The following is a 14,745-nucleotide window of genomic DNA, read 5'->3' as shown; positions in this document are numbered from 1 at the left end:
ACAAAACCTCCTCCGAAATCACAGCAGTGAAGCCTTGAGGAAATTCCAGCATTGCTTTTCTTACTCAACATTTTGCCCTATGTAGGTTTAGAGGGGAAATGCATATTAACAAGGGGAATTTAAGGTTAGTTAAATCATCTCCATTTTATGCGCTTGACTTTAAGAAATGCATAAAATACAAGTTATTCTAGCAAAAATTACTGTCATCAATTTGTAATATCTTTCTCACAGTTATGTACCTCAATTATGACTCTTGTTTGGTCTCCAAAACAGGGTAGTCCCTCCAGGTTTTTCATTCTACTTATGGTGTAAGGAAGGGATTTTAACAAGGATGTTGCTCTTGAAAATGCCACAAAGGCACCATCGTTTTCATTGAACTCATAGTTTTCTGCCAAAATGTCCAACGCATCCTGCAGAGAAAAAAACAATCGCCTAGGACATTAGCAGTGCTAATATGCAACATATGAAATTTCAGAGAATATATGCTGTGTACTATAACCATAACAGCATTTTGAAGCAAGATGACAATGATTTCTATGGTGATCTATCATTTGCCTCAAAACATCTGTGGACTTGAGCTTTGAGGTGAGAAATTGTGCTTATTAGCACTCATTTTTTGGGTTCCCTTAGAACTCCAAAATGCTGTCTGCAATGCATATGCACACATGTGGGGCAAATTGCACTGCAGCATTAGCACTCACACAGTGAACATCCACCGGAAGTACACAGAGCAGGCACATCATGACATCAAATAACATGCAAATGCTGATTTGATGTTAGCGCTGCCACTTTGGAGTTCAACGCTCCAGCTAGTGTCCTCTCTTAACCTCACACATCTGAACACGTGCTCAGTAGCAGAAAGGACAACCCCCATTAATGCTATTTAAATGGAACAGCAACAATTTATAGGTTAGTTGCTGGTTGATTTCTTCTGGTTGTTGGTTTGATTCTACAAGTGGTTGGGGCTTCTATTGTTATTTGAAGTTGCAAAAGTCTCCAGGGAGTCGTGTAGTGGGTACTGAAGGAGTTTTATCTGACTTCAAGGATTCTGCACAAATCAGTTGCTCCCAGACATGTGTGTACTAGTAGGCAATCTCTTATAATACAACATGACTTGGAGAATGAACAGAGGGCAGGCAGAGCAGGAATTTCTGCTGGAAGAGGGAGGAGAAGGTGGGGGAAGAATGGCTCTTAGCAGGAAGACATATCCACCCAGGGTATTCGGGGAGCAGTTTTCCTACCTGAATCTCAGTGAGGAACAATGACTGATAGAGATTGTGGGTAGCTGAGTAATCGGGGTGAGGTGATTTGAGCAGCAAATGAGGCTAGTGGTGTAATTGGTAGGATATCGCATTTGAAGATATATTTACTGAACTTAATCCACTCTTGTGAGATTATTGAACTTCCTGAAGCACTGCATCCAGGTCCTCGGAGCTTGACTCCTGGAACTAATCTCTACTGCCTTTTGAGCATGCGTCTTCTGGATCCTGTGGATACAGGACATCACACCTACTTTCCACTTCCTCCACGAAGGCCTGCAGTGCAGTGTCTGAAAACTTGGAGCCTACTCTCTCCCATGATGTTCCATTCTTCTGTGCTTTCCAGGTTGAATCCATTTCCTGCATGACTGCCAGAAGCTGCTCCAGCTGCAATGCACCTTTCCTTGAAGGTGAATGCAGCCAATGAACAGCATGGTTATTGCTGGCTGTACTCTGCATTCAAATGAACAGGTAAGACGAAGTTGACATGCTGCCCTGCGTCACATTATACGAGCACAGGTTAATCGCACATCACGATCACTGTGCCTGTTTTCGAGGGCTATACAATTTAGCCCCTTTTGTCTTTAGACCAGAGTAGATTCATAGAATATCAATGTGAAATTTCGATAGCATGTTAATATTGTCAAAAAGTGATTAAAGCACAATGTTAGGATGGGATTCAATTGTGCTCCATAGCAATTTGTCACGATATTTCACCACTCAAATGCTGCTACTAGTATGACTGCCTCAGTGTTAAATCTCAATCAATTTGGGAAATAAATATTCTAGGCTATAAGGTCTTTAATAGTGATTTTTGTGTAACTGTGCACTAGAAGTAGTTGCAAATGGTTAATTTGTATAATGGTTAATAGTAAATGCCAAAAGAAGGTACAATGCTCACATTGAACATAATAGGTGTAATTTTCCTTTTTTTACCCCAAAATATACTTTACTCAGAAAAATCTGTAAAAAATACATGACAAAACAGTTCAAAACAGCACCAGGTTGACATTCCAAAAAGTGCAAAGGAAATCAGTTTTCTTCAATACAGGAGTGAGTTGCCTCACAACCCTTCCATTCCATTTTACATGCCATGTACATTTTACAGCAAACCCATATTTGGTGTATACAGCCCGAGGGGTTTCCCATGGGTCCAGCCCCTCAGTTCACTATGGTAGGAGGACCTTCCACAGTGATCTTTCCCCATTGAGCTTTACAGCGGCTGCCCGAAGCTTTGGTGTGTCCCTCAGCACATAGTCCTGGACCTTGGAATGTGCCAGTCTGTAACGCTCAGTCGTGGACAACTCTTTGCGCTGGAAGACCAGCAAGTTTCGGTCAGACCAAAGAGCGTCTTTCACCGAATTGATGGTCTTCCAGCAGCAGTTGATGTTTATCTCGGTGTGCGTCCCTGGGAACAGCCTATTGGGCACAGACTCCTGTGTTACAGAGCTGCTTGGGATGAACCTCGGCAAAAACCACTGCATCTCTTTCCACACCTGCTTTGCAAAGACACATTCCAGAAGGAGGTGGGCAACTGTCTCTTCCCCAACACAGCCACCTCGAGGGCAGCGTGTGGAGGGGGCGAGACTCCGGGCATGCAGGAAGGATCTGACGGGTGTAATTTTCCAACTCTGCACTTCCAAAAGGCAGTCTAGTGCACTGGCAGCACATAGCAACAACGGCTACAGCAAATTGCATTTACATAGCACCTTTTAGTGTAGTGAAACATTCCAAGGCACTTCACAGGCGCGTTATCAAACAAAATTTGACACCAAGCTACTCAAGGAGATATTAGGACAGGTGATCAAAAGCTTGATCTAGACATAGGTTTTAAGAAGGATATCCAGAGCTTAGGGTCCGAGCAGCTGAAGGAACATCCACCAATGGTGGAACAATTAAGTTCAGGGATTTTAAGAATTGGAGGAGCTCAGAGATCTCAGAGTGTTGCAGGGTAGGAGGCATTTGCAAAGAAAGCAAGGAGTGAGGCCCTGGAGGGATTTGAAAACAAGAATGAGAAATTTAAAATTGAAACGTTGGTCAGGGACCACATTGGTGATGGGTGAATGGAACTTGATGCGAGTTAAGATATGGACAGCAGAGTTTTGGATGAGTTCCAGTTTATGGAGGTTTTTTTTTCATTCATGGGATGTGGGCATCACTGGCTAGGCCAGCATTTATTGCCCAACCCTAATTGCCCTGGCTAGGTCATTTAAGAGTTAACCACATTGCTGTAGGTCTGGAGTCACATGTAGGCCAGACCAGGTAAGGACAGCAGATTTCCTTCCCTAAAGGACATTAGCAAACCAGATGGGTTTCATGGTCACCATTAGACTAGTTTTTTTTTTAATTGCAGATTTTAATTAATTGAATTCCAATTTCACCTTCTGCTGTGGTGGGATTCAAACCCATGTCCCCAGAGCACTAGCCTGGGCCTCTGCATTACTAGTCTAATGGTCTTACCACTACGTCACTGCCTCCCCCCAAAATTCTACCTGTTGAGATTTGTCTACAGCCTTCTTGACAGTAGTAGAGGAATGGATAAATATCGAGATCAGGTAGCAAAAACAATGGGCTGGATTTTCGCCAGTTAAGTCGGGATCCTGACGTCAGACTCAATTTCAGGTCAGAAACTGAGAAGTGGCCTAGGTGGGACGTTGCTCATAATCTACCCAGAAGCGGCAATTAAGGAGCCAAATTAAGGAGCTGTGGCCTGTATTCAAGATTTTACTCTGGATCTTACAGCCATCAGGGACAGGAGAGTTTTATCTCTTCAAATCTTCCATTTCTAGATCTGTGTTAAATGACACTCTTTAAATTAGAAATGCAATTGTGATGGAGTCTGCGGTTTGAGGGATAAGTGCATGGAGCATGTGCAAGCTGTTGTCTGAACAGATAACTTGTTGCATGTTCTGTTGGGGCACTGGCTCTGGTTTCAAAGCTTGTTTTTTGAGACCAGTCTCTAACGAAAAGTGAAACTAAAACCTTCAGGGTTCTGGGGAGACAGAACTGGTTGGAATCAGATAAGAGACTGAGTCATCTGACCAGACCTAAGGTGGTTCGGAGTAGTGTGCTGTTTTTGGTGGAGACCATACCCGTGGAGTTCGGGATTAAAGGAGAACTGCTGTCGGATGAACATCGGCGACAGCATCTTGGAAGACAGGATTTGGAAATCTGCCTGAGGAATTTCAGAGTTTTGAAGAACTTTGTGGCTGTAATCAGTGCCATACATGCTGAGTGGACTGCCCAGTGAATCCAGGAGGTGGCCTCTTTATTGGCCACTTCTGGTAAGATGGTGCAGGCAGGCGGCCAAACATCACCAATGGGTTAGGGATCTGCTTTTGGTCCATCCTCACAAGATTTTCAAAGGCAGTAAGGTTCCATCCAATGTCTTAGAAATTGAGCCATATTCAATGGAAATGAACAACTGCAGACCTCTGCATATGCCAAATTAAAAATGTTTTTCCTGCTGATATAACAAGAGCCTTCCTCACTTCTTTATTCTTTTTTGATTAAACATCCAGGGGATTGATTTTTACAAAACTCCATGCATTTTGCATGGCAGATAATGGTAGAATAGGTTATGGGTAAATTACAGAAATAAGTAGTCTTGCCTGAGGCGTACTGCTCTTTTAAGCATAATGTCTAGCATCCTGCTCTCTTGCTAAAGCAACACTTTGGCATTCTCGCAATAAGCTAGTTATTTTAATGATCATTTTTCCACCAATGTTAAAGCCTGACATGGTGAACAAAACTAGAGTAAATCATAGGCAGAAACTTTTGATCTAACAGCAGGTTTAGGCTATAAAGCAAACATGTATTTTTCAATACGGCCATAGTGCCATAAAAGCACACAGTTGGGGTTCTGGATTATTGGAGTCACAACTCCAGCTGTGTCCAGAATGAAAACATTTGTTTAAAAACATTTTCAAAATAATAAGATAAATGATTGAGTGTAGGTGTTCTTTCTTCACGAATGGATTTTGCAGCACACATGCAATCCTCATAGTGTAATGATTGCTGTGTTCCTCCCACCATAATTCCATCATGGTACACATTAGCCTGCTTTTAAATAGACAACTATGAATGACATCTCGCGTCTCAATCAGACCTATATGTATAGCAGTAGCTGCATATTGGGGGACGTCTTGTGATTTAATTCTCAGTAACCAATATGTAGCCTCACACTTTCATCCCTCCTTATGAAAAACTGTTACTGGGCATAAACAACAGCAACTGGACTTAACCAATTGCCATGCCAACAACTCTTGTGTAGGCCTACTTGTGTAGGTTTTTGCTTTAGATATTCCTACTATATAGGGGTATCATTTTACAACTTAATTCTCAGCTTTAAGCTACGAATATAGTCTATGCCATCATGAGAAAATGCTGCTCCTTTTTGAGATTTGACCATTTGTTAGCAGCCTTATCTCTTCGGGGTCTTCACCAAGTAGGAACTAAATCTTCCGTCTGATTTTATTTTAATTGTTTCTGTTTTCCTTATTGTCTCGAACATTATCCAATGGCTACAATAAAAAGAAAGACTTGAATTTATATAGAACCTTTCACGGCCTCAGGACATTTCAAAGCACTTCACATCTAATGAAGTATTTTAGAAGTGTAGCCACTGTTGTGAAACATAGCTGCCAATTTGCACACAGCAAGGTCCCACAAACAACAATGTGATGTTTAGTGATGTTGGTTGAAGGATAAATATTGCCCAGTTCACTGGGGAGAACTGCCCAGCTCTTCATTGGATTTTTTACATCCACCTGAGAGAGCAGGCATGGCCTCTGTTTCATGTCTCATCCAAAGATGACAGCTTCACCAGTGCAGCAATTCCTCAGTTCTGCAGTGCAGTGTCAGCCCAGATTATGTACTCAAGTCTCTGGAATGAGAATTGAGCCCACAGCCTTCTGAATCAGAGGTGAGAGTGCTTCCACTGAGCAATTGAAACTTTATTTTCCTCAAGAGAACTTTACAGAGCTTTCCTAACTATCATCTTGTATGAAGGATTATCTTTTTCAATCCTGGTCTCAGCTACCTTTTTCAGATAAGGCAGCTGTTCCTTAACTTCCACGTCTGCAGAAAGTTGAGGCAATTAGGGCATGCGACGATTCCTCTTCCTAAAGAAAACTGGGACAGTCAACCCAGTGTTACCATAAAGTTATGTGAATGTTTGATTGACTGTAATACCGGGACCACCCCAATCACAGTGGGAGGCAATTTTCTTGTTCCCACTGCCCTATCCACAATGAAGAATAGAGCGGTAAGCAGACAAAAATTACAAAAAATCCAACTTCTGCTCGATTTTCCAGCTGGCTTCAAAATAGGCAGCCAACACTCCCATCCATAAGAGGCAGGAGTCTTACTGAAATATATAATTAGGATTTTATGCCAGTCATAGGACCCGGAGTGGCCTAACCAGTGGTTCTTAAAGGGATTGGTGCAGGCTACTCCAAAAATGCTGAGTTGAGTATGCGCTGCAGTTTGTGCGAGGTGGACTCAATGTATGGGAGGCTAACTCCTGTCTTGGTTGAGGTAGTTGTTGTAGTACAAGTAAAAGGTGGACGGGCAATCTTGTGTGAAGGAAATTAAGAAAGATAGGATTAATTGATGACCTCATAGTGAAGGTGTCCCTAGGCAGCAGCAATCATAATATGATTGAATTTTACATTCAGCTTGAGGGAGAGAAGAATGGGTCCAAGACTAGTATTTTAAATTTAAATAAGGGCAATTATGGGGGCATGAAAGCAGAGCCAACAAAAGTGACCTGGCAAATTAGGTTAAGGGATAGGTCAATAGAGATGCAGTAGCAAACATTTAAGGAGATATTTCAGAATACTTAGCATAGATACATTCAAACAAGGAAGAAAAATTCCAAGGGGAGCACCCACTATCCGTGGTTAACTAAAAAGGTTAAAGATAATATCAAATTTAAAGAAAAGGCATATAATTGCACAAAGATGGGTGGTAGGTCAAACGATTGGACAGAATATAAACAACAGCAAAGAACGACTAAAAGATTGATAAGGAGGGAAAAATTAGAGTATGAAAGAAAGCTAGCTAGAAATATAAAAACAGATAGTAAGAGTTTCTATAGATATTTTAAAAAGAAAACTTAGCAAAGTGAGTGTTGGTCCTATAGAAAGTGAGCCTGGGGAATTAATAATGGAAAATAAGGAGATGGCAGATGAATTGAACAGGTATTTTGCATCGGTCTTCACTATACAAGATACAAGTAACATCACAGAAATAGCTGTAAATCAGGAAATGGAAGGGTACTGAGGAAGTGATACTGAGCAAATTGTTGGAGCTGCGGGCTGACAAGTCCCCAGGTCCTGATGGATTTCATTCTAGGGTCCTAAAAGAAGTGGCTAGTGAGATAGTTGGTGCGTTGGTTTTAATTTTCCAAAATTTCCTACATTCGGGGAAGGTTCCATTAGATTGGAAAATAAAAAATGTAACTCCTTTATTCAAAAAGGGAGGGAGACAGAAAGCAGGAAACTACAGGCCAGTTAGCTTAGCATCTGTCTTAGGAAAAATGTTAGAAGCTATTATTAAAGACTTTATAGCAGGGCACTTAGAAAAATTCAAGGTAATCAGGCAGAGTCAACATGGTTTTGTGAAAGGTAAATCATGTTTATCCAAATTATTAGAGTTATTTGAAGAAGTAACATGTGCTGTGGATAAAGGAGAATCGGTGGATGTACAATACTTAGATTTCCAGAAAGCATTTGATAAGGTGCCACATCAAAGGTTAATGCGGAAAATAAAAGCTCATGGTGCAGGGGGTAACATATTGGCATGGGTAGAAGATTGGCTAGTGCACAGGAAACAGGGAGTAGGCATAAATAGGTAATTTTCTGGTTGGCACGATGTAATGAGTGGCGTGCCACAGGGATCCGTGCTGGGGCCTCAACGTTTTGCAATTTATATGAATGATTTGGATGAAGGGACCGAAGGTATGGTTGCTAAATTTGCTGATGACGCAAAGATAGATAGGAAAGTACGCTGTGAAGAGGAAATAAGGAAGCTACAAAGGGATATAAATAGGTGAGTGGGCAAAGATCTGGCAAATTGAGTATAATGTGAGAAAATGTGAAATTGTCCATTTTGATAGGAAGAATAAAAAAGAAGCATATTATCTAAATGGTGAGAGATTTCAGAGCTCCAAGATGCAGAGGGATCTGGGTGTCCTAGTGCATGAATCGCAAAAGATTAGTATGCAGGTTGAGGAGAATTGAATACAAAAGTAGGGAGGTTATGCTTCAGTTATACAGGGTATTGATGAGACTGCATCTGGAGAATGGTGTACAGTATTGGTCTCCTTATTTAAGGAAGAATGTAAATGGATTGGAAGCAGTTCAGAGAAGGTTTACTAGACTAATACCTGGAATGGGCGGGTTGTCTTATGAGGAAAGGTTGGACAGGCTTGTATCTGCTGGAGTTTAGGACAGTAAGAGACAACTTGACTGAAACGTATAAGATCCTGAGCGGTCTTGACAGGGTGGATGCGGAAAGGATGTTTCCCCTTTTGGGAGAATCTAGAACTAGGAGTCACCATTTAAAGATAAGGGGTCGGTCGCCCATTTAAGACAGAGATGAGGAGAATTTTTTTCTCTCAGAGCATCATGAGTCTTTGGAACTCTCTTCCTCAAAAGGCAGTGGAAGCAGAGTCTTGAAATATTTTTAAGACAGAGGTGGATACATTCTTGATAAGCAAGGGGTTGAAAGGTTTTGGTGGGAATGTGGAGTCAAGGTTACAATCAGATCAGCCATGATTTTATTGAATGCTGGAGCAGGCATGAGGGGCCAAGTGGCCTACTCCTGCTCCTGATTCATATGCTCATATGAAATCCATTGAATTGAAGTGTAAACTTGATATGGCGTAGTTCTTGTCGATGCTTCTCATCGCTAATGAAGTAGACTCTTCTGATGAGGGTGTTGGAGACCGATTAAATAGTGAAGGGATGAAGTCCGACATAAGTCATCCAAGAAGCTCCACTCCATTCTTCATACCCACAAAGACAAGAAGCCATCTCACAATAAACCAGGAATTTACAACAGACCATGTGACTGCGGACTCTTCTATATCGGAGAAACAGGCTGCAGCCTACATACCAGACTCAAGGAACACAAAGCCTGCTTCAAACACAGTGAATGGGACAAGTCAGCTATCGTCAAGCACACTCAGCTGAACAACCACTGCATCAAATGGTGTGGGGGAGGTGGGATCAGTACAAACTGGATGAGTTAGACCTGGGGAGGACCAGGGCTGATGTCCTAGGGGGAGTATTTGCTAGAGTGGTTGGGGAGGGTTCAAACTAAAATCGCAGGGGGATGGGAACCTTTGCAAGGAGTCAGAGGAGGGGGGATCAAAGACAAGAACAAAAGACAGTAAGGGGAATAAGAAAAGTGATAGGCAGAGAAATCAATGGCCAGAATCAAACAGGACGAGAGTGAAAAATAGTGGGAACAGGACAAGTAATGTTAAAAAGACAAGCCTTAAGGCTTTGTGCCTTAACACGCGGAGCATTCGCAATAAATTGGATGAATTAATCGCGCAAATAGATGTAAACGGGTATGATATAGTCGGGATTACGGAGACATGGCTACAAGGTGACCAGGGATGGGAAATGAACATCCAGGGGTATTCAGTATTTAGGAACGACAGACAAAAAGCAAAAGGCAGTGGAGTTGCATTACTGGTTAAAGTGGAAATTAATGCAATAGTGAGGAACAATATTAGCTCTGACAATGTGGAATCTGTATGGATAGAGCTGAGAAACACTAAGGGGCAAAAATCATTAGTGGGGGTTGTATATAGACCCCCAAACTGTAGTGGTGATGTTGGGAATGGCATTAAACAGGAAATTAGAGATGCATGCGATAAAGGAACATCTGTAATTATGGGTGATTTTAATCTGCATATAGATTGGGCAAATCAAATTAGTCACAATACCATAGAGGAGAAATTCTTGGAGTGTATATGGGATGGTTTTCTGGACCAATACATTGAGGAACCAACTAGAGAACAAGCCATCCTAGACTGGGTATTGTGTAATGAGAGAGGAATAATTGACAATCTAGTGGTGCGAGACCCCTTGGGGATGAGCGACCATAATATGATAGAATTTTCATCACGATGGAGAGTGACATAGTTGACTCTGAGACGAGGGTCCTGAATCTTAATAAAGAAAACTACGAAGGTATAAGGCACGGGTTGGCTAAGACGGATTGGGAAACGTTACTTAAAGAGATGATGGTGGATAGGCAATGACAAACATTTAAAGACCACATGGATGAACTGCAACAATTGTTTATCCTGTCTGGTGCAAAAGTAAAATGGAGAAGGTAGCCAAACCATGGCTTACAAAGGAAATTAGAGATACCATTAGATCTAAAGAAGAGTCATATATATCTGCCAGAAAAAACAACAGACCTGAGGATTGGGAGTAGTTTAGAATTCAGCAAAGGAGGACCAAGGGATTGATTAAGAAGGGGAAAATAGAGTAAGAGAGCAAGCTTGCAGGGAACATAAAAACTGACTTTAAAAGTTTCTATAGGTATATGAAGAGAAAAAGATTGGTGAAGTCAAATGTAGGTCCCTTACAGTCAGAAACAGGAGAATTTATTATGGGGAACAAAGAAATGGCTGACCAACTAAATGCATACTTTGGTTCTGTCTTCACAAAGCAGGACACAAATCATACCAGAAATGTTGGGGAACACAGGGTTTAGTGAGAGAGAGGAACTGAAGGAAATCAGTATTAGTAGAGAAATGGTGTTGGGGAAATTTATGGGATTGAAGGCCGATAAATCCCCAGGGTCTGATGGTATGCATCCCAGAGTACTTAAGGAAGTGGCCCTAGAAATAGTGGATGCATTGGTGGTCATCTTCCAAGATTCCATAGACTCTGGAACAGTTCCTACAGATTGGAGGGTAGCTAATGTAACCCCACTATTTAAAAAGGGAGGTAGCGAGAAAGCAGGCAATTATAGACCAGTCAACCTGACGTCGGTGGTGGGGAAAATGCTAGAGTCCGTTATCAAAGAGTTTATAGCAGAGCACTTAGAGAACTGTGATAGAATCGGGCAGAGTCAGCATGGATTTACAAAAGGGAAATCATGCTTGACAAATTTACTAGAATTCTTTGAGGATGTAACTAGTAGAGTTGATGAGGGGGAGCCAATGGATGTGGTTTATTGGGACTTTCAGAAGACTTTCGACAAAGTCCCACATAAGAGATTAGCATGTAAAATTAAAGCACATGGGATTGGGGGTAGTATATTGCGATGGATAGAAAATTGGTTGGCAGACAGGAAACAAAGAGTAGGGATAAATGGGTCTTTTTCCGAATGGCAGGCAGTGACTAGTGGAGTACTGCAGGGATCTGTGCTAGGACCCCAGCTATTCACAATATATATTAATGATATAGATGAGGGAACTAAATGTAATATCTCCAAATGTGCAGATGACACAAAACTGGGTGGGAGGGTGAGTTGTGAGGAGGATGCAGACAGGCTTCAGGGTGATTTGGACAAGTTGAGTGAGTGGGCTAATGCATGGCAGATGCAGTATAATGTAGATAAATGTGAGGTTATCCACTTTGGTAGCAAAAACAGGAAGGCAGATTATGATCTGAATGGCTATAAATTGAGGGAGGGGAATATGCAACAAGACCTGGGTGTTCTCGTACACCAGTCGCTGAAGGTAAACATGCAGGTCCAACAGGCGGTAAAAAAAGGCAAATGGTATTTATTTATTTAGAGATACAGCACTGAAACAGGCCCTTCGGCCCACTGAGTCTGTGCCGACCAACAACCACCCATTTATACTAACCCTACAGTAATCCCATATTCCCCACCACCTACCGACACGAGGGGCAATTTACAATGGCCAATTTACCTATCACCTGCAAGTCTTTGGTGTGAGAGGATTCGAGTACAGGAGCTGGGATGTCTTGCTGCAATTATGCAGGGCCTTGGTGAGGCCACACCTGGAATATTGTGTGCAGTTTTGGTCTCCTTATCTGAGGAAGGATGTTCTTGCTATAGAGGGAGTGCAGCGAAGGTTTACCAGGCTGATTCCTGGGATGGCAGGACTGACGTATGAGGAGAGATTGAGTCGGTTAGGATTATATTCGCTGGAGTTCAGAAGAGTGAGGGGGGATCTCATAGAAACCTATAAAATTCTAACAGGACTTGACAGGGTAGATGCAGGAAGGATGTTCCTGGATGGTGCTGAGCATCTTGAGTTTTGGAGCTGCACCCATCCAGGCAAGTGGAGAGTATTCCATCACAGTCCTGACTTGTGCCTTGTAGATGATGTACAGGCATTGGGGAGACAGGAGGAGTGTTACTCAGCACAGAATTCCCAGTCTCTGACCTGTTCTTGTAGCCACAGCATTTATGTGGCTGGTCCAGTTCAGTTTCTGTCAATGGTAACCCCCAGGATGTTGATAGTGGTGGATTCAACGATGGTAATGCCATTGAATGTCAAGGTGAGATGGTTAGATTCTCTCTTGTTGGAGATGGTCATTGCCTGGCAGGTTTGTGGCGCGAATGTTACTTGCCACTTATCAGCCCAAGCCTGAATGTTATCCAGGTCTTGCTGCATACGGGCATGGGCTGCTTCAGTATCTGAGGAGTCGCGAATGGTGTTGAACATTGTGCAATCATCCGTGAACATCCCCACATCTGACCTTATGGTGGAGGGAAGGTCATTGATGAAGCAACTGAGGTGGTTGGGCCCAGAGCACTGTCCTGAGGAACCCCTGCACTGATGTCCTGTGACTGAGATGATTGACGTTCAACAGCCACAATCATCTTCCTTTGTGCTAGGTATGATTCCAGCCAGTGGACAGTTTTCCCCAATTCCCATTGACTCCAGTTTTGCTAGGGCTCCTTGATGCCATACTCGGTCAATTGCTGCCTTGACGTCAAGGGCAGTCACTCTCACCTCACCTCTGAGAATATCCACATACCTATCCTTCTTCTCACATCCCACTTCTTCCTCATCTTTCAATCTGTTCTAACTTACAATCTGCAGATAGTAGAAGCACCCACTTCTGACTTTTTCCTCTCCCCTCACCACATCCCAACCCTTGTCCCTTTTTCATTTCAGATACTCAGGAACTGCAACCTGCCCAGGCAATGGAGGAAAAGCAAGAAGAAAGTAAAGATGAAGGGACACCATCACCCAATCTCACAGTTGCACCCATCAGCTCAGATACTGACACTGCATGTAATTTAGAGGATTACATAGAGGCGGAATCTGCACATGGTGAGACACTAGGCTCAAGTGCGCTGGAGTCAGGGCTGGGGAAAAGGGTAGTGCAGGTGCCAGGTTGTCGGAGGGCACACAGGCATGCCTCGTCCCTCTTCTATGAGCTTGTCTTACTCTATGTAACCTCTACTCATTCTTCCACTCATGCTCAATGCCATGAAGAAGCTCTACTAGGCCACTCATGTCAGGAAGCAACTGATTTGTGCACAAGTCACCAGAAATATACTTCAGCACCAGCCACACTCCTGTAGACTACTGAAAGTTTTAAAATGTATGGAAAAGCACCCAAAACTGTAAAATTGCAGCAACCACTAGAAGAAATAATGCAGCAACTAAGCTGGAAGTAGTTTATGATCCCTTTAAATAGTTTTGGTGAGGGGGGTCCTTCATGCTGTTTAACATTGTGTTCAGCTGTGTGAGGTTAGGAGAGGGCATAGGCTAGAGAATGAAGCTCCAAAATGGTAACATTGGTATCAAGTCAGTGTTCCGAAGAAGGGTCACTGACCCGAAACGTTAACTCTGCTTCTCTTTCCACAGATGCTGCCAGACCTGCTGAGTGATTCCAGCATTTCTTGTTTTTGTTTCAGATTTCCAGCATCCACAGTATTTTGCTTTTATTTCAGTGTTGCACACTGATTGGCATCATGATCTGCCTGCTCTGTATGCTGCCGGCAGTCATTAGGTGCATGAGTGCAAACCCCTTGACAAATATAGCATCCGCTGCACTTCCCATCAGAAGTGTGCATATTCATCAAAGACACCATTTTAGTTGTTTAAGAGGCCTTATGGCTCCCAGAGAATGGATGCTACAGAGCCCATTTTCTTCTCCCAGGTTGAGCAAGCAATGGAGCCAGGGGTCTGGGAGATCTTCGGGATGGCTGGGCTCCCCACAGATGTAGCCCACCTGAGGTGTGTCGCAACAGTCAGAAGTTCACTGTGCACCTTTAGAGGAAACCTTATCCATAGATCTTATTTAGCACCAGTGCACTAAGTCTCTAAATTCTTCCACAGGCTGATAATACATACCAAAGGCAAAAATAACCCAAAAAAACTAATTGTTCCTTGACATGTTTTACCGTGAATATCTTGTTTCTATTATCGAGGGTTGACTTCCTCTTACATGCGTACTGAGAAATAGTTGCCACTGGTGAAGCTGATGGCAGTTCTGATTGAAGCAGACAGTCCTTCTGCACCTAA

The 14,745-nt window shown here is 42.7% G+C and overlaps 1 protein-coding gene across 1 annotated transcript in view; it reads right to left on the bottom strand.

Moving 5' to 3' along the window:
* Nucleotides 1–14,745, bottom strand: part of dntt (deoxynucleotidyltransferase, terminal) — a 308,067-nt gene that overhangs the window by 244,450 nt on the left and 48,872 nt on the right. The window contains exons 3-4 of the mRNA XM_068053279.1: nucleotides 14,625–14,741; nucleotides 240–410 (exon numbers count right to left, since the gene is read on the bottom strand). Of these exons, the coding sequence (XP_067909380.1) occupies nucleotides 240–410; nucleotides 14,625–14,741 (288 nt within the window). The remainder of the gene's footprint in view (nucleotides 1–239; nucleotides 411–14,624; nucleotides 14,742–14,745) is intronic.

This window comes from Heterodontus francisci, chromosome 20 (assembly GCF_036365525.1).
Source record: "Heterodontus francisci isolate sHetFra1 chromosome 20, sHetFra1.hap1, whole genome shotgun sequence".
In the NCBI taxonomy this organism is placed as follows: domain Eukaryota; kingdom Metazoa; phylum Chordata; class Chondrichthyes; order Heterodontiformes; family Heterodontidae; genus Heterodontus; species Heterodontus francisci.
The sequence above is the reverse complement of the archived record's forward strand: the minus strand, read 5'-3'. Positions and strand labels throughout refer to the sequence as shown.